The 18,242-nt window shown below is 57.3% G+C and overlaps 8 protein-coding genes across 8 annotated transcripts; 4 read left to right on the top strand and 4 right to left on the bottom strand.

Annotated features, from left to right (window-relative positions):
* Positions 1-126: 126 nt before the first annotated feature.
* Positions 127-1,913, top strand: LTHEOB_1814 (Acetylcholinesterase precursor; the record flags this gene model as incomplete). The annotated part of the gene is made up of 3 exons (XM_035510557.1): positions 127-258; positions 331-610; positions 691-1,913. 3 exons carry the CDS (start codon positions 127-129, stop codon positions 1,911-1,913), a joined length of 1,635 nt encoding a protein of 544 aa, XP_035366324.1.
* A 2,177-nt stretch (positions 1,914-4,090) lies between these two features.
* Positions 4,091-5,574, top strand: LTHEOB_1813 (Nad-binding domain; the record flags this gene model as incomplete). Its single annotated transcript, XM_035510556.1, has 3 exons — positions 4,091-4,365; positions 4,413-4,647; positions 4,708-5,574. The coding sequence occupies 3 exons, from the start codon at positions 4,091-4,093 to the stop codon at positions 5,572-5,574; spliced, it is 1,377 nt and encodes a 458-aa protein (XP_035366323.1).
* A 930-nt stretch (positions 5,575-6,504) lies between these two features.
* Positions 6,505-8,042, bottom strand: LTHEOB_1812 (Acylamide-delta 3-desaturase; the record flags this gene model as incomplete). The annotated part of the gene is made up of 4 exons (XM_035510555.1): positions 6,505-6,822; positions 6,916-7,292; positions 7,357-7,499; positions 7,552-8,042. 4 exons carry the CDS (start codon positions 8,040-8,042, stop codon positions 6,505-6,507), a joined length of 1,329 nt encoding a protein of 442 aa, XP_035366322.1.
* A 1,271-nt stretch (positions 8,043-9,313) lies between these two features.
* LTHEOB_1811 (uncharacterized protein) lies at positions 9,314-9,853 on the bottom strand (the record flags this gene model as incomplete). The annotated part of the gene is made up of 1 exon (XM_035510554.1): positions 9,314-9,853. One exon carries the CDS (start codon positions 9,851-9,853, stop codon positions 9,314-9,316), a length of 540 nt encoding a protein of 179 aa, XP_035366321.1.
* A 692-nt stretch (positions 9,854-10,545) lies between these two features.
* LTHEOB_1810 (uncharacterized protein) lies at positions 10,546-11,303 on the top strand (the record flags this gene model as incomplete). The annotated part of the gene is made up of 2 exons (XM_035510553.1): positions 10,546-10,723; positions 10,801-11,303. The coding sequence occupies 2 exons, from the start codon at positions 10,546-10,548 to the stop codon at positions 11,301-11,303; spliced, it is 681 nt and encodes a 226-aa protein (XP_035366320.1).
* Positions 11,304-11,719: 416 nt separating this feature from the next.
* On the bottom strand, positions 11,720-12,790 carry LTHEOB_1809 (AMMECR1 family protein; the record flags this gene model as incomplete). The annotated part of the gene is made up of 2 exons (XM_035510551.1): positions 11,720-12,119; positions 12,228-12,790. 2 exons carry the CDS (start codon positions 12,788-12,790, stop codon positions 11,720-11,722), a joined length of 963 nt encoding a protein of 320 aa, XP_035366319.1.
* A 1,183-nt stretch (positions 12,791-13,973) lies between these two features.
* Positions 13,974-14,611, top strand: LTHEOB_1808 (Short chain dehydrogenase reductase; the record flags this gene model as incomplete). The annotated part of the gene is made up of 3 exons (XM_035510550.1): positions 13,974-14,202; positions 14,265-14,300; positions 14,370-14,611. 3 exons carry the CDS (start codon positions 13,974-13,976, stop codon positions 14,609-14,611), a joined length of 507 nt encoding a protein of 168 aa, XP_035366318.1.
* Positions 14,612-15,316: 705 nt separating this feature from the next.
* Positions 15,317-17,464, bottom strand: LTHEOB_1807 (Histone acetyltransferase spt10 protein; the record flags this gene model as incomplete). Its single annotated transcript, XM_035510549.1, has 2 exons — positions 15,317-16,794; positions 16,960-17,464. The coding sequence occupies 2 exons, from the start codon at positions 17,462-17,464 to the stop codon at positions 15,317-15,319; spliced, it is 1,983 nt and encodes a 660-aa protein (XP_035366317.1).
* Between the last annotated feature and the right edge of the window lie 778 nt (positions 17,465-18,242).

The raw sequence follows: 18,242 nt of genomic DNA, 5'->3' as shown, positions 1-18,242 counted from the left end.
CCTGGATGCGGTGTCGTATCCCCTGAATCTCTTCGATAAAATGTAAACCTGATCGCCGCCGTGTTGCTTGGAGATCCAGGCTCGCTTACCTTCCTGTTCCTGAGTGACCTTTTGACGACGCCGAAGATGCAGCTTCTCCGGTCCGTCGCAGCAGCGACCGCGTTGCTTTCGCCCATCCTCGCGTCGGCTCAAAACTCCTCGAGCTCGCTACCTGTTGTGGACTTGGGCTACCAGCTCCACCGCGCCATCTCATTCAACGTAAGAGCGCCGTAACAGTATCCCCAAAGCGCTCACTTTGCTCACCTTTTTTTTTTTTCTTCTTTTCTCCAGGAGACCCGCGGCTACTACAACTTCTCCAACATCCGATATGCCGCCCCGCCCGTCGGCGACCTGCGCTTCAAGGCGCCCCAGGCCCCGGAAACCGACCGCTCCGTAGTCGACGATGGCAGCATCGACCGCATCTGCCCTCAGGCGTCGACCAGCAACGCGAACGTCAGCGACCCCCGCGAGACCGAGGACTGCCTCTTCCTGGACGTGATGGTCCCGCAGAAGATCTTTGAGAACGCAGGAAACGACACTGCCGGAGCACCCGTCATCGTCTGGATCCACGGTACGAGAACGACAACAACTCTCCCAATCCGCTCTTTGATCGACCGAATTCTTTTTTTTGCTAACAAAAACATCCACCAGGCGGCGGCTACATTGGCGGCTCCAAAGCCGGCGAGCGCACTCCAGCCGGGCTTATGCTCCGCAGCGCCACTGATAACTCGACCGACGCCAACGTCATCTTCGTCGGCCTGAACTACCGCCTGGGCGCCTTCGGCTGGCTGGCAGGCCCGACGCTGCAAGAAAACGGCACCGCCAACGCCGGCCTGCACGACCAGCGCCTCGCCCTGCAGTGGGTGCAAGACAACATCCACCTCTTCGGCGGCGACAAGTCGCGCGTCACCGTCGTCGGCGAGTCCGCCGGCGGCGGCTCCATCATGCACCAGCTGACGGCGTACGGCGGCCGCGCCAAAGCCCCCTTCGCGCAGGCCGTCCCGCAGTCGCCGGCCTGGCTCCCCTTCCCTTCGCTGTACGGCCAGGACCAGATCTTCACGGCCTTCGCGTCGGCCGCTACGGCTGGTAGTCTCGCAGCGCTGCGACAGCTGCCCTCCGCCGCCCTCGTCGCCGTCAACAAGGCCTTCGTCTACGCCGCCGGCTCTACCTCCGGGACCTCTCCCTTCGGCCCGGCCATCGACGGCGACTTCGTGACGCAGGACCCGAAGGCGCTGCTGAACCACGGGCAGTACGACAGCTCGGTCAAGATCATGGTCGGCCACAACGCCAACGAGACGCTGGCCATGGTGCCGGCGGCCGTGGCCTCCGACGCCATCGTCGACGCCTTCGTCGCGGCCGCGCTGCCGTACGCGCCCGCCGCCGTGCAGTCGTACATCACGACGACGCTGTACCCGGCGTCCAACGCGAGCGACCTGTACAGCACGCCCTTCGAGCGCCTCGCCCTGATCCTCGCCGAGGCTAGCATCGTGTGCAACGCCTTCGCGCTCAACACCGCGCGCGGCTCCGACAACGCGTCGTATGCGTACCTCTTTGCTGTTAGCCCGGCCTACCACGGCCAGGACGTGCCGCACACCTTCTACGACCCCGGCTCGGCGCCAAGCAGTGGCGATGGTGGCGTCGCGGCGAGCTATCCGTTCAACACGACTGTCGCGACGGTGCTGCAGGATTACATCACCGGGTTCGCCATGAACGGCGTGCCCGCGAGCGCGCTGGATGGTTTGGCCGAGGGAGTGCCCGAGTATGGCGCGGATGCGAGCTTGGTGAGGTTGGGGTCGGGCACCGGGATTGGCGTGCAAAGGGATGAGACGGCGAATGAGAGGTGTAAGTGGTGGAGCTTGAATTATCTTTCGTAGATTTTTTTCTCTTCTTCTTTTTGGCCGCCGGTTGTGATCGGGTTTGAAGGCCTAGTTTCCTTGGGGGGTTTGTGTGTCTCTGTAAGATAGAATTTGTAATAAGAAAATAGAGAGCATATCCAAGGGCTAAATGCTACTATTGGACCGGGCAGTTCCGTATTGGCATGCCTGCTTCATCTGTTCATGTAGTGAAAGCGTGGTACATTTTGGAGAAATGGAAAAGGTTCGCACTGTGCTACGTTGACCTGGAATAAGACGCGGATAATCCTTTGATATGCCGAGTTTATTTGAAGCATACCACGATTTTGATCTAAGCTTTGTCAGCATATTAAGAGACCTTTTGAGAACACGTCAGTGCGCAACTAAGTCACAAAGCCGGAGCGGCAGTGTCGTCCGTAGGAGTGATTGGTTCCAGCAAACGATCAAAGCCGACTTCGAGCACATCCTGACCCTAAATATCTGATTTGAGACTTCAAGGGCCTTGGTGAAGTCATGGTCGGCGTTTTCCTATTGACGAAGCCGAAAGACGCCGTAGTGGGTTACAACATCAAGGGTTCCATTTCGCGCTCGACTTGTGCGGGTAGTGAAAGCCAGCGTCCGAAACTTCTTGGATGACATTGAAATATATTTGCGGTAAGAAGTCTGGCTTCAAGTGCCCGCAGAACGAGTTCGTCTAGTTGTAATGGACCGTGGGGAATGGAACCTTGGCGGATGTCCTCAGCAGATCTTAATCGTCCGTTACAAAGCAACGCAGCGGGTGCAATCTTGCTTATGGACTGAGCATTTCTGGGCCTAGTTCCGGAGATTGAAGTGATTGCGTGAAAAAAAAGTTGGCGGAAAAGGTACAAGTATTTAGTCCCATGAAGTTACGTCCAGGCCGGAGGAAGGAGCGGGGAAGAAGACGTTCCGTTTCGATATTCGCCAAGGAGGAAGGAATACCAAAGCACAGGATGAGCAGAAGACCACAAGAAGAAGCGGTGTGCCCAAAGAGGAGAGAGGGTATCCAGGAAATCGAGTAGTAGCGGAAGGCGCTGTAAGGGAGAAGTTGAACGGGCCCTGGATCTCGACCGCACGAGATATCGGAGAGCCCCGACGAAGTTCAAATGGAGCGGAGACTAGCGAGATAAATTCCCGCCCCCTCAATGCGCGTGCAGAGCAGATCCCGAGGAATGAGGATCCTGGCGGTGAAAGTGCGTTTCCCCCAGACACTAAGGTGCACTTACATCATGAACCCCGCAAAAGGCAAAACGACTAGTAGCCAGCAGAGGCCCACGTGTCTCTATTGATAGTCAGGCACCGGGCTAGAAGGTTTCCCCTGATTTTTGGGGTAGGGCACATGAGAAGGGGCGGGACGGGTATCGACGGCCTAACGCAGGAGTAGCTCTCTGATAGTCAACGTCAGCTGAGATGCGCAGCGTTCCTGAGACGCATAGACCCAGGCGGGGATGTGCGGGAGGCGGGGACGATAATCGTAATGAAAATGGTGGTGGTTGGCCAGTGAGAGCAGTCGCCGAGCGAAGGCGCTGGTCCCCGGCAGGTCGGCGATCTGGGCTCGAGGAATGTGGACGTCTCATGCAGGGATAAACGATCCCGGACTGGAAGACCTAAGGAGAGAAGAGCGAATATCAGGCCAGCTGACGCGCCGTAGGAGGTTGGAGAATGAGCTGGCGTGGTCAGAGGTGACGCAAGGAAGGCTGCGCGCGGGCCCAGTTGAGACATGTTAGGAGATAGCTGAGGATATCACATGGAGGGCCAACGCGTGGAGATGACGACTCGGAATTGGAGCCGCCAGTATCAGAATGAGGCGTTCGTGGAGAGAGCTTTACGTCTGGGACCTGCTGGCGATGATGCGATTGACCGGTCGGGGAGGAGTACGTAGGCTTGGTGTTTCGAAGTGACTCTCGAATGGGCAAGCTGGGCGTCCCGCATGGGGCCCAAGTCGGCAGACTGAAGCCTGAGGTGCAGTTGGTGCTCTTATCGTGCATGTCGGCGACGAAGGAGACGGCGAATGGTCGACGCAGGGGCCATGTTGCGGTGCGAGCAAGGCTAGCTCTGGTGCAGCACGCAACTACTCGGGGGAATCACAACTTTATCCCTCACGCGCGTCGCGCCTGCAGCTGCTCCTCTGCACTGTCTCGCCCAAGATAACACCCCCTGGCACGCGCACAGAAGCAGCCATGGCCGTCGCCGACCTTCTCCTTCATAAGACGCCGAGGCGCGCGCCCGGCAGAGCGTATTTCGCCATCGCTCGCCGGTATAGCATCATGTATTACTCAACCTCTTCCAGCCAAAGAAATTGCGGCGCTGTCGTTGTCGGCGGCGGGCCCGCAGGCATCACGGTGCTCGGCAACCTGTTGGAGCAGCAGGACAAGCTTCCCGCCCAGCGCCTGTTCTGGGTCGATCCGCACTTCCGTGCCGGCCGCGTGAATGCGCGCTACAGAGAAGTGCCTAGGTCAGTTTCCGTTCCCGTCCTCAACCACAACTCGCTGACACCTCCAGCAACACCGCCGTCAAGCTGTTCCTGTCATGGGCCGAAGCCACCGCGCCGCTGCGCCAGATCGTCGAGAAGACCCCCCAGCCCAATGCCGCCTCTGCTCTCCGCGAGCTGCCCCAGGACACGGGCTGTGAACTCAGCAAGGCCGCCGACCTGTGCCTGATGCTCACCGACGGCTTGACCCGCCATGAACAAGTGCAGCCGCAGATGGGCAAGGTCACAGCCGCCGTCTTCAACAAGGTGCGCGCCCCCAATTAGTTCCCACCATGCACCCAAGGTGGCTGACAGCAACCACAACAGCAAACGAAGCACTGGACCGTGTCCCTCGACGATGGCGCCCCGGTCGTCACCCCGAACGTGGTGCTCTGCACCGGCTCCAGCCCCATCACGCAGCCGCTGCCCATCTTCGACCAGCTGCCGGACCTGAGCCTGCGCTCGCTGCACCTCGACACGGCCCTGACGCCGACCATCCTCGCCAAGACGTTCGACCCGGAGGAGCCCGCCACCGTCGCCGTTATCGGCGCCTCGCACTCGGCCATCCTGGTGCTGCGCAACCTCTACAACCTCGCCAGCACCTCCCACCCCAACCTGCGCATCAAGTGGTTTACCCGCAACCCGCTGCGGTACGCCGAGTACATGGACGGCTGGATCCTGCGCGACAACACGGGCCTGAAGGGCGAGGCCGCGCAGTGGGCGCGCGAGAACCTGGAGGAGGAAAAGTTCGCCGCCAGCCCGGTCAGCCAGTACATCAAGAAGGTGTGGACGGCCCGCGGCGAGGAGGATGACATATACAAGCGCGAGCTGCCCGCCTGCTCGCACGTCGTCCAGGCCATCGGCTACAAGCGCGACCCGCTCCCGCGCCTCGCCATCACCGACGGCGCTGGTGCCCCCGCCGAGCCGCTCGACGTCATCTACGACAACCTGACCGGCCGCTTCGTCAGGAGCGTCCCCGCCGGCAGCGCGGCGACTAGCATGGCTTCCACGGCTTCTTCGTCGGATCCCGCAAACGCCGATGAGAAGGAGTACGTGCCTGGGCTCTTCGGCGCGGGCATCGCTTTCCCGGAGCGCGTTACGGATCCGTATGGGAATGTCGAGTACGCGGTCGGCTTCTTCAAGTTCATGAAGTTCGCCAAGAGGGTTGTTCCGGAGTGGGTGATGAGGACTTGAGGAGGAAGAGGGGAATTTTGGGATAAATCTCAAGAGTTGGGCACTTCCGGACGGCCGAAGGTTTGCGCAACCGAATTTCGTTCCGCGACGGAACGATTCTTTGGGCAAACGAAAAGATCCGTGGCGCTGTACTTGTCACTAGTCAAGCCGCGGATCGCCTTCAGCTGCCGCGACGGTGCTAGGGCTTCGACACCACAGGGCTAGGCACGCGCGCGAATGCTCTCTGGAATTTGTTGGGAAGACCTACCCGCCCTCGCTTCGTTGGAAAGAAAGGACTAACTGTACATGGAAGTCGCTGGAGATTCTGGCTATCCTGTTGGCAATCTCTCGCGCACTTTACATGGTAAGGATATGGGAAGTAGTATAGTTTAGCAAGTCGACACAATGTTCGACATAACCAAGCAAGAAGACATTGTCAGCCTTCTCTGACACCAACCGCAAATTCAAAAGAATTATACCTTAACCGCCCTGGCTCAGTCACATGAACCAAAGTATTTTGCTGGTCTCTGCGGGGCACATCCTTGCTACTAAATCTGCCGTAGCTAACTTACTCAAAGCAAAAAAGCGGGATGCCTCGTAGCCAATGCCGGGCTCCATCTTGGTCTTGGGCACATGAAGTTGAATGGCCGTGGCTGTCACATGTGGACGCAGTGGGATTCCGCGAAGATTCACTACCATATCTTATCAGTATCGAAAAGTCAAGATGGTATAGCTAATAATAGCTCTTTCCAACCTATCACCATTTTCATGTACACTCTATACTCTATGGACATCTTTTTAACTTTTTCACAAAACCAACTTCAAACGTCTAGCAGCAAGATCGGGCAGATCCCACATAATCGCCGCCCCCTTGCTCTTCTTCCCTCCTCCCCCTCCTCCCCCCACGCACCGTTTCCATCTCTCCCCCCTCTCGTCATTTCTCTCTCTCTCTCAAGACTTCGCGAACTTGACCTTGATCTCCTCTTCGGTAAACGCCCTCGTCTTGCTCCTCAGCATCCGCGCCTTCTCCTCGAGCGTCATGTTGATCTGATCGCCCATGGGGACCAGACACTTGGCGAGGTGGTCGTAGTCCTTCATGGCCAGGCGGATGGTGATCATGATGTAGTCGATGTTCTTGAAGGTGAGGGCGTGCTCGCGGGCGTACTGGTCCTTCTGCTTCAGGAAGGCGACGGGGTGCTGGCGCCAGTGGCGCATGGGGTTGAGGTGGTGCGAGGTGTGGTAGCCGTCGTTGAAGCAGAAGCGGTTGCTCTGTTGTCGTCGTTCTCTCGCATCAGTCACACACATCCATCACCACAAGGAGAGAGAGGCGCGTGGGGAAAGGAAAAAGAAAGAAAAACTCACAGCGACATCGATCAGCGTGATGCTGGACCTAAAGTCAGAATTCGGATCCTCGTCGTCGACGAACGCGTGCTGGCCCCAGTTGCCGACCATCAGGCCGAATCGCAGCACCATGAAGGGCAGCAGGAACACGCAGAAGGTGGCGCGGCCGTCGATCAGGGACGACAGGTACCACATGCCGAAGGTGGCGAACTCGGAGGCGCCGGCGCGCAGGCCCGTCCGGTAGTGGCCCTTGCGGATGAAGTAGCGCGGCAGGTCGAACCAGATGAGGAAGACGAAGCGGCCGATGTAGCGCAGCAGGTCGCGCACGTCGTCGCGCTGGTAGCGGATCGTGGAGGACAGGTCGTCCGGGCCGTTGCCCTCGATGTGGTGGTGGCGGACTGGATAACCAGGGTGGTTAGCGGGGAGGGGTTCTCGGGGAAGAGGGTCTTTTCCTGGCCTTACCGTGGTGGTAGAAGTAGGTGTTCCAGGTGTGGCCGAAGAGCGGGTCGGTGATGAAGGGGAAGACGGAGTCGATGATGCGCCAGGGGTTGCGCTTGGCGAGTACGCCGCGCATGTGGATGTGTTGGTGCATCATCAGCATGTATCTGGCAGGCTTTAGTATGGGTGGCACGCGGAGAGAGTGGTGTGGACGCTTACGTTCCAACGAAGTAAGTCTGCATGACCCAATGGAGGATTCCATGGATCCAGGAGAAGTTGTAGAAAAGGTACAGTGCGCTGGGCAGAGAGGTGGTGGCATAGAGGATGAGGTGGTTGAACATGACGACATCAGTCTCGACGCGTACAACAGTGCGAGCCCAGCGGACGTAGGGTTGGAAGACATGTTGGTCCAAGAAGCGGGGCAGCTTGATGTTGGCATTGTCCCAGAAGATGAATACAGTAGGGTCAAAGTCGGCGTGCTTGGGGTTGTTCAAGGCCTCGAGGGCGTCAATAGTGGACTGGTTCTCGTGATCGCCCTCATTGGCTGAGTCCTTTCTCCGGTGCAGATCGCCGTTTTGTGGAGGAAGATCAGTAGTAGCCTCCTTGGCGTCGGATGACGACTTTTTCGCTTGAGCCTCGCGCTCCAAGCATTCCAGAACCAAGTGGTCGGCGCGCGTCAAATACGGGTCGACAAAGGTTTCAGGGTCCATTTTGGCTACTGCAGAAGCGGATAGGTCGAGCAGAGATGGCGCAGTGACGTCAGAAACAAGCTTCGAGAGCTGGCCGAGCTTGAACGGGCCAATGTGGAGAAGGTCGTTCCAGTGTGTCTTAAGGCCAGGAAGCCACGATAACTAGGAACAGGAGCTACTGTGGTCGTACGACGCTGGAAGAAACTGTGACTGGGACAACAGACGCGGACAGGAGTATAATACAAGTATATACAAGCACTGCACAAAGGCCTGGGGGTTGCCGCGCGGGAATCGGGCACAGGCTTCCAGATGTCACCAGGACGAAGGGGATGAAGTAGCAAGGAGTAGTTGAGCCGCCAGCCAGCTCTCTTCTGATTCTGCGTGGGCTAATGTCCCCATGCAGCTAGCGCCCGCAGATCTACGCCTTGGCAGGCCTAGGCCTTGGACCCTGGCGTTGGTTTTTGCTTCGGCTCTCGGCAGAACGCATGGCTGCGTGCGCTGTGTGCCATGGTGGTTTATTATCGGGTGCAGTTCTCAAAAGAAAACTTGCGTTGCATCTTTAGCTTCACATGACCATCGTTTGGTGGCAAAATACCCAGTGGACAGATATCCTCTCCGCGTAGGATGGTAGTGGAGCGGCTCACCGCCTTATCTTGCAGTAATCCCGAGCCGTGGCCGTTTGCAACGTAGGTATTGTGGCTTGCGCGCACAAATGAAACATCTCCAAGTGCGGATAGAACGCCGCAATGCCACGGAAGCTACTCGGGAAACTACACTCCATTCACCAAGACTCGAACAAGATAGCGTATAGCGGGTTGTTGCAGGAGAACCAGTTGTGGCGCAGTAGCCTGCGCACCGCCACCGCCACCGCCACATCGTTGCCTGCATGACGTCGCCTTCTTGCATAAAAGCTCACCTTTCATCACCATCCACAGCCCAACACCAGTTTATCACACCAAAACATCAGGTCCGCTCACACTCACACACAAACAACCCTTCAACTTGCCAACGTTTCGCGTTTAGTCATCATGCCTATTCCTATCCCTTCCACCGAGAAGCCCGACGCGAACGCAGCCGGGAGCACCACCCAGACCGCGACTTCCACATCCTCGTCTGCCCCGGCACAGCCGCAGCAACAGCCCAAGTCTGAGGCAGAGTTGGCGGCGGAAAAGCTCTACGAGGAGCGCATGGAAGAAGAGTACGCTAAGCGGGAGGGCGGCGCGTAACACGGTCACTAAGAACAGCACGAAATAACTTGTATTCTCGAGGTGCTCAATCAAGAAATCCACAACTTATTCCACATGTGCCCAATCAATAATCCTGTCCTTCGCCGATTCCTCCATGCGCTGGTTAACCCCAAATTCGTCAGCCTGAACGGTGTTGATATCGCGCTTTCCGGTATCGACCCTGTTCTTCGCCGTTTCCTCCATTCGCTGATTAACCGCAAATTCGTCGGCCCGCACGGCGTTGATACCGCGCTTTCCAGTGTCGGCCTTGTCCTTGCCGGCGTCCGCACTCTTGCCGGCGTCTGCACTCTTGCTGGCGTCCGCACTCTTCTTGCTATCGTCCACCTTCTTGCCGGCGTCCTCATTTTTCTTGTCGGAAGCAGAGGTGCGGTTTATGTCTTGTTTGCGCGGGTTGTCCTGCTCGGACGGGTAGTTGTACGGCTTCGGCCACACGAGCGGATCTTTCATCGCCATGTCCCGCATCATATCGTGATTGGACTCGTATTCGGAGATCCCAGTATTAGGATGTTTCCAACCCGTGGGACGAGCGACAGCAGTGGTGGCCAGGATGCTGGCGCCGATGATGAGCGTGGTGGCGGGCTTCATGTTTGTGATCGTGTGTTGAGCTTGTGTTTGGGATTGCTATGTGGTTTTTCTGTGCTTGGAAGGAGAAGGCTCTATCACACCAACATAAGCCCTTTATATGCGCTAGAAGAAATAGCTGGTCAAATGGCACGATTGCCCCAAATATACGCAAGGGTACCAAAGATGCATAACGGTTGTTGAGAAGTGTGGTAGGCGAGGGCAGTCATCATGTGACCAAGAATCGCTGGACCACAGGTCAGGGCTAACTGGATACGCGCTTGAATGTAGCTATGGGGAGAGGCAGCGTGACCATAGATGATTTTCGAGAGTGACGATGAGAAGGTGTGTGTCGTCGGGTAATAAGTGTGTGCCTATAGTGCCCGGCGCCGTTGCGGCAACGCGGGGCAGACCAACTTAGCTCGAGCCACTTCTCAAGCCATCGTCGCATCATCAAACCTCAATTGCCTGCGGCTGTTCAATGTCCTTTCCGAATCAAAGGAGGAAATGCAGCGCCAATATCATTGTTGTCCGGGCCAGTCTCAAATCAACATGGGACCAGCGACGATGACGTTCTTTGCGGAGCAGCTTGCTTCTTAGAGCTCCACCATCCGCTCATGAGAGAGCTCCCCAGAACCCTTGCCCATAAGCAACCCCACCTCCCGCAACCAAAGTGCTTTCCCACGATCCACAGCACCGCCCTATCTCTTGCAACCATGGCTCCTGCGACCGAAAACGCCATCCTCCCACTCAAACCCGACATCGACATCAACACCGGCGATGCCGCCAAAACCTGGCGCAGCACCCTCGACACGATCCTCGCGCAGCCCGGCCTGCAGCGCATAGCCTGGGGCCAGTGGCGCGAGAATCCGCACAACCTGCAAATGCTGATCGGTAGGTCTCCCCATCCCCAACCCAAGGCTATACCTAACCTGACCTTTCCCACTACTAACGCACCCTCCTCCCCGTAGACTGGGATGCCGTCTCCTCGCACCAAGCCTTCATACAGAGCCCTTCCTACGAACCCTTCCTCACCAACATCAGCACCCTCCTCGCCTCGCCCCCGCAGCTCACGCACCAATCCTTCCCAACAACGACGACGTCATCCACCCTCGAAGCCGTCACGACCGCCGCCCCCGTGACGGAGCTGGTCTCGTTCTACGTGCCGGCGACCTACAACACAGCCAACTTCGTCGGGCCGTGGGACGAGTTCGCGCGGGTAGCGGCGGAAAACGCGCAGGGCATAGTCGGCAGCGCCGGAGCGTGGGCGGAGGAGGACGACGTCGAGCATGCGAGCTTGAAGGACGTGTCGCCGGGGGGAAAGGGGAGGGTGTTCCTCGCGCTGATCGGGTGGGAGAGCGTCGACGCGCACATGGCGTACCGCGAGACGCAGGCGTTCAAGGACAGCATCGTGAAGCTGCGGGCGCTGGTGAGCGGGATCGAGATGCACCATGTCGAGTTCAAGAAGGCTTGAATGGTTGGGATCAATCATGACACGGGTAAGATGAAGCTTGTAGGCAGGATGGAAGGGTGGCTTGGGTCACACTCTTCTTTTTATGAACAGGACTTTCTTAAATAATTGATGGACGGTGTCTGCCTATTGCCTTTGTACTTCTCACGCGCACTCACCATTAGGGCATCCAGAGCCAGCAATCCACCAACTTCCACCCCGCATGAGACCATCTAATGCCAAAGATTCAACCCCATCTTCCGTGAAGAAAGCAGCAAATTATTCCAACGCCATGCTTACCCCCGCATTACCTTTGCCTGCAACAAAAACAAATCAAACCCGTCTATAACGTGACGAAGCACCAAGTTCATGTGCTAGAAAACAAAATGCGTCAAGCAGAGAGCCAGAGTCGAGAACCCCAGCACAACCAGCATTGGCCGTCAATTCAAAGCCTTCGCGGCCACTCCGGCACGCTCTTCGACCCAGTCGCGCCACTCCTTCCACTCGGCGTAGGCCAGGGTCGCCTTGCTGCCCTCATAGGTGATGACGTTGAGGTCAACCTTGCGCCAGTCGTCCCTGCGGCCGCTCCAGCCGGCCTTGCGCATCAAGCTGACAATCGTCTCTTCCTTGGTCCAGCCCTGCTCCTTGGCCACGTCCGGCAGGTACGTGGCGCCGTAGCGGCGGCCGTGATAGGTGAAGGAGATGCGCAGGCCATGCTTGCCCAGCTCCCACGCCATGGCGTCGGCAGCTGGCTGGAAGTTGGTGAGGAGCGTCACGCCGCACTCGAGACTCGGAAGCTCGCGCGTGGCGATCGGGTTGAAGCGCGTGTCGTCGAAGGCTCTGCGGGGTTTGCGTGGAGACTTACATTTAGCGCGTGGGGGAACAGACTTGGAAAAGCCGCACTTGATCACTGATGGGAGAGGATATTAGGAAATGGGTGACACTCACGAGGTAAGCGCGTAGCTTCGCAGTCCGTCCGACAGCTCTTGGTCTTCAAAGGTGCCGATGCAGCCGCGCAGATTCTTGCTCCCACTCCTGCTCAGTGTGTTCCATGTCACGAATAGCGGATAAGCGTCGTCTGAGGCGGCGGCGGGAGCAGAGCTCGAGGACTGGGCACCACGCACACGGCGGCCGAGACTGGAGAAGAATGACGTACGCGACGACGACTTGGAGGTGGCAGACGAGGCAGTGGTGGGGGCAGAGCTGCGCGACGATGCGGCCGACTGCACCGAGGAGGTACTCGCGTTGGTGGAGGGACTGTCAGCAGCCAGGCGGCTGATGGCGGGGGACGGCTTTAGGGCGGTCGTGGTAGCCTGCATATCCTCGGCGTCCGTCATCTCTTCGTCCTCTTCCTCGTCGGCGCTCTCATCATCGTCGTCCACCTCGTCCACGTCATCGGCGTTGTACTTGTTCCACAGCTCTTCGACCTCTTCCAAGCTCAGCGGATGGCGCTTTTCCAAGCTGGCGCTCAGGCTCTCGAAGCAATAGGCGCAATGGGCGGCAGTAGCCATGATGCAACAATGGGAAATGTAAGGGCGACACGGCGAGCAGAAATCAGCAGGCGGGAGGAGAGGGAAGCGAAGAGTTGGAGTGAGCTTAGTAGGAGCAGACGAGGTCGATGATTAATGATGCCCGGCAGGCCACCCAGCTTCTGGCACTCTAGCCCGATGTGTCGATGTCGGCTGCTCAAGCTTCGCTGGCACGCTTGGGGGCAGGTGGAGCAAAGAGTGGCTGAGGCGTGCGCAGGAGGCGGCAAAGCAAGAGCGACAGCAGGCAGGGCAGAGCCAGGCGCTCAGGCGGGCTGCGGGCGTTGTTTGGATTGCTGGGGAGCGATGGCCGCCGACGATGACGGTGGGACGCCCCACGCTCACGCGCGCTGCGCGGGGGCCAAGCACGGCTCTTCGCCCTCTCCGAAACCGACCTAAGCGCCCCAGCTCTTCAGGCACCGCACGTGATACTGATAGGACCCGATCTTAGCCAAAGCTACATACCTGGTGTGGATTTGTTTTCCGCTCATCTCATGGGTGGATGTGAGTGTGGGGTTAACAGGTACATATTCTCGCCCGGACAATATCTTTTACTACTTGCACATGTTGCTCCTCATAAAGCTAAAGTAGGAAGATTCTAGGGCCCTCTGATTTGATAGGGCCCAGGAGATAAAGAACGAGACTCGAAGCACAGAGGGGTATTGCAGCCAAAGGCTAGCGAAAAATAGCAACACTCTATGCCTGGCCTCCGTTTTATTTTATTTTATTTTATTTTAAAAAAGAACAGCATTCGTGGGTAGAAGAGCCTATCGCGTGAATGTTTCATTGTTAATCCCAATTTACACTCGGATGATAGCTTCAATTGCCCATTACTTGAAGCCTTATGAAAGTTAATTGATGGCCGGCTGCAGCTGCACCAGTCGTGCTTGCCATATTCAAGCGACATGTTGCGTCATCGCTCTTGATATCACAAGCACATCACCCGCCAGGACCGCATCACCCATCTCTTAACCCTTCATATATATACATTAAAGCCTCTTTTTTTCGAACCAAATTGTACCGAAATGTCTGTACTGGCTACCGGAGGAGTAGAGATCTACATGATGCGCGAGATGGATCGGCATTATCACCCTGAGCGCCATAAAACCCTCTGCGCCTGCCGCCGCGCAGAACAACGCCGCCAGGAAAGGGAAAAACTCCGCCAGGAATGGGCAGAATTCCGCCAGGAATGCCCAAAGGAGCCCAAGTCACCAAAAACTTCGAGAACGCCAAAGACCCCCAGAACCCCCAGAACACCAAGAACGCCAAAGACCCCAAAAACGCCCAGGACCCCAAAAACACCAGAGACCCCAAGAACACCAGGGACCCCCAGAACCCTAAAGAGTCTTCGTACTTGGTGGCCTTGGCCCCGCCCTGCTCCGACAGTACACTCAAAGGTCCCCAACCCGCGTCGTCTTCGACACCGCAAGGGCAGAAACAGCGCCGGCTTCTAGCCCAGAAGATGTCACTTGGCTACCAAGCATCGCCGTCTCAGGTACCGGTACCGGTACATTCCCCACCACATACGCCTCTTTGTATGTAGGATATTGACAATCTCCCACAGATTCCCCCTCCTACGATGCGCAGGTTACCTTGTACAAAACGTCCGCCATAGCGCCTACGCTCATTGTCTCCGCTCTCACCGCAGCCATCCTCCTCCGCACCGGCAGCAAGGTGATACTTGTCTCTAGTGAGAGCAGCAGCATCACCGTACGGCACAAAATTGAGGGTGGTGGCAAATATGGCCACCGTGCCAGCACAACCGCGCTGAACATGGTCGGCAAGCTTCTGCGTTTTTTGACCTGAAAGATAAGGGCGTTGCCGTCGGCCTCGTGCATCCTAGCATAATGAGGACCGAAATGACGAAGAGCGTGGAGTTTGGCCATTTTTGGGACTCTGGTATTGGTAAGTCATTCTCTCGTCCTCATTGACGCGTCGTCGTGCTGATATGGATTCCTGCAGCGGTTACACCGGAAGAGGCGGCCCATTCATTAGCAGATTGGATCGGTACTTTGACATATCTAAGATGGGAGAGTACTAGGCACCGAGGGGCCCTGGGTAAGTTTCGCCCTGTACATGTCACTGTTCGACTCCTTTTGCTGATCGGCGAATAGCAACATCGGGACTGCAAAGCCAGTGCTGGGTTCGAAGGACAAACTTCTCAACCCCTCTAATCCACCCACCCATTGATATTCTTCGGCTCCCCACAAATTGCACACTTCCCGGAAGGAGTCATTTGGTATTGGTAATGCAGTAGTAATCAGGTATCAAATTGATTATTTTCCAAAGGAGCGAGCTGAGAGTACCAATGGTTCAGCCGTTTCAGCCCTGTCTAGAAGGGCGTATCCGAGAGAATGTACTAACTACAAGAAATTATTATTAAAATCTTCGCTCAGTGAAGGGGACAAGCTCCGACGTCTTCAGGGCAGAGACCGTTCCCGAACGCCACAGAAATGCAAGATTAGACGCTTTTCGCGCAGCACGATCAGCTTCAAGAACAACACACAACGCTCACGAAGCACCGAAAGGCTGTTGTTGGGTATCTGAAGAATCGCCATCTATTATTACGCCATCTTGATCCAGGAATCCTTGGCCCAAATGGTGTCGCGACGGGGAACCAAAGTGGCCCGCGCCATCCGCAAGCGGCTGGTATGGCGAAAGGTATTGCTGGTGCGTCACAGGATGCTGATCATGATGGTGATGATGATGACGATATTGCTGCAGGCTTGCGGGGTCTATCGACGTGGCCAGGCCGTCCGGGTCGTGGTGGTGATGGTGGTGGTACGGGTCACTGAAACTTTCACCGAAAGACGATTGATGCAACGGAGGAGGAGACTGGAATGGCTGATGGGGGCCGGATGAAGAAGGGTCGCCGCCGCCGCCGCTGCCGCCGACGACACCGTCTACGGAACTCCCCAGATTTTGCACGGCAGAGCTTAGCATGGCGATGTTGTGTGGATCAAGCGCCATGTCGTCGTCACCGTAGTGCATTTCAGATACGGACGGAGAAGCGCGCGGAGTGGCTGCGGCGCTCCCGGCGGCCGAGGACCCGTCTACTACAGCAAATTCATGTTGGAATACGAACTCCAGTGGCGGCGCAGGCGTTGGTGCACTTGAAGCGGAAGCCAGCAGATTCTCTGAAGACGACGACTGGGACAGCGACGCATTCGCGATGCCGGCGCCGGCGGACATTTCACCGCCGCTGATCTTGCGCGCGCCGCCTCCGTTTCCGCCGCCGCCGCCGCCATGATTATTGTTGTTGCTGGCTGCGGCCGCGGCCGCGGCTTTCAGCGACTTCTTCTTCAGCTTCTCATTGCACTCGGTGCAGTTCTCAATCACTTCGGTGACGGTTGTCTTGATCCGGTTCCAATGGTATTTCTCCGACACGGTGGCGGTGGTCTTGTTGATGCCCGCGTGCGTGTCCTTATTCTGGCGGTGGTACCGCCGCGCGATTTCGTACTGCATGCGCGGCTCGGAGATGACCTCCTTGTCTCCCAGCATCAGCTTGTCCCCTCCACCACCAGAGATACCATCTCCTCCGCCGTGGCCGCCGCCACCGCCACTTCCATCACCACCATCAACACCGGTAGCACCATTCTTGCCGCCGCCACTCTCGACGAGAGTGTAGTTCCTCACTGCGGCGCGGAGTCTGTTCTTTTCCGCGGAATCAGCGTCGCCTGGATACTTGCCGGTCTTGAGGTAATACTTGATCCTCTCGAAGCGCCGCTCGTCGTCGGCGTCCTCCTTCTTGTAGCCGAGGTGGCGGCCGTAGATGATGGCGTCGACGAAGTGGCCCTCGGGCTGGGTGGCGAGGTTGCCGCAGCCGGGGACCCGCCCGATGCGCTTGAAGCCCAGCGCGTCCCAGATGCGGCACGAGGCGACGTTGGTCTCGTAGACGAGGTTGAAAACGGAGTAGGTGTAGCCCTGTTGGTTTTCGCCGCGCGCCCCCACGGAATGGGGGAGGAGGGGCGCGATGATCAGACCCTTATCTGCGAAAAGAAGAACAGTACGGATGTTGGGGGAAAGGAATCATTTCTGCTTCCAGGAGTACTTTATTGCTTTTCCCTTACCCCTGACCGAGAGACAGTGTGTACGACAGAACCAAGGAAAGACAAAACTTACCAGCAGCGGCGCCCATTCCAAGTAGCACTCACCCATGAGCCTTCCCACACCACGATTCCTGGCGCCGTCGGTGACGAGGAAGCCGCCATTGCACACGTGACTGGAGCGGCCGGGGTAGTTGGGCTTGATGTAGAAGCTGCCCAGGCACTGCTTCTCCCAATTGACGCCGCCCTCCTGCTCCTCCATGCGGCGCACCTCGTCGGCGCCGCCGGCGATGTCGCCCAAGAGCATGACGGCACCGAAGTTCTGGAACCAGTACGGGCCGAAGGTCTCAAAGGTGAAGTTGTCGATCATGGGATAGGTGTCACCCTTTTCGATTTCGCGGTTCAGCTGCTGCCGCAGGTAGTCGAGCAGCGAGAGCGGGACCTGCGACGGCGCCGAGAAGGGGATCAGCGTCGCTTTGGTGGTGCGGTCGCGCAGGACGAGGCTGCGCGGCTGGATGGACGAGGGCAGCGGGTCGCCGGGCTGCGGGTAGGGCGCTGCACCCGATCGCCGGTAGATGGCCGGTGAGGCCGGGTCGTCTATCATTGCGGGCATTTTTGTTTCTTTTTTGGTGTTGCTCTTCCCTTGATGAATTTTTGTTTCTTCACTTTTTCTCTAGTTTAGTCCTCCAGATTGGGAAATGAGAGATGGTGATTTGGACCAATCAGAAGAACGGAGTGAATGGATGGGCTGTGGTTGATGGCAGAAAGACGTCAGTGTCAATGACGATTGTTGGTAGAACCATGTGGGATGATCGGAAAAGGAAAAAACATCAAAATGTCCTCGGCAAGTGCAGATGACTGTGCTGACCGTGAAGCCGGCCGAGGCAGTCTAGTCACTCTCTCCGAATGGATGGGTGTTGTCAGGGTGGCGCATCGAGGGAACACTGACCAGGGTGTAGTTGTGGGAATGCTGCGCCGGAGTATGTGGTCCACTTGGAAAGTGTGGTTGTGGGCGCGCTTCACGTGCGCTTTTATTTGGCGGGGTCCGGCCATTCCTCGGCGACTCGGTGCTAGACTACGCCCTATTCGTGACATCGAAACGACAAGTACGCCCTATATGGTGGGACTAGAGTACGTATTAGGGAGAAGAATCCGAAGTTGGGAGAGTTCGAGGAGCTTCTATCTCTTAGACTGCACTAACTGTGCTTTTAGTTGTGAGAATCATTGCAATGTTAATCGGGACTGAGCATGCGTCGGCTACATTTCCCTTTTGGAAAAGACGAGATGCTGCTTTTTCAGATAGTCCAACACAGGGAATCGGTATGGTAGCATAAGAAGGCTCCTAAAATTCTAACTCCCCTACGTTGGTGGTGGTGGGTGCCCGTGTTGTT

The sequence above is a fragment of the Lasiodiplodia theobromae genome, assembly GCF_012971845.1.
Source record: "Lasiodiplodia theobromae strain AM2As chromosome Unknown scaffold_4, whole genome shotgun sequence".
Taxonomy (NCBI): Eukaryota; Fungi; Ascomycota; class Dothideomycetes; order Botryosphaeriales; family Botryosphaeriaceae; genus Lasiodiplodia; species Lasiodiplodia theobromae.
Note: the sequence above shows the minus strand (reverse complement) of the source record. Positions and strands in the feature narration are given on the sequence as shown.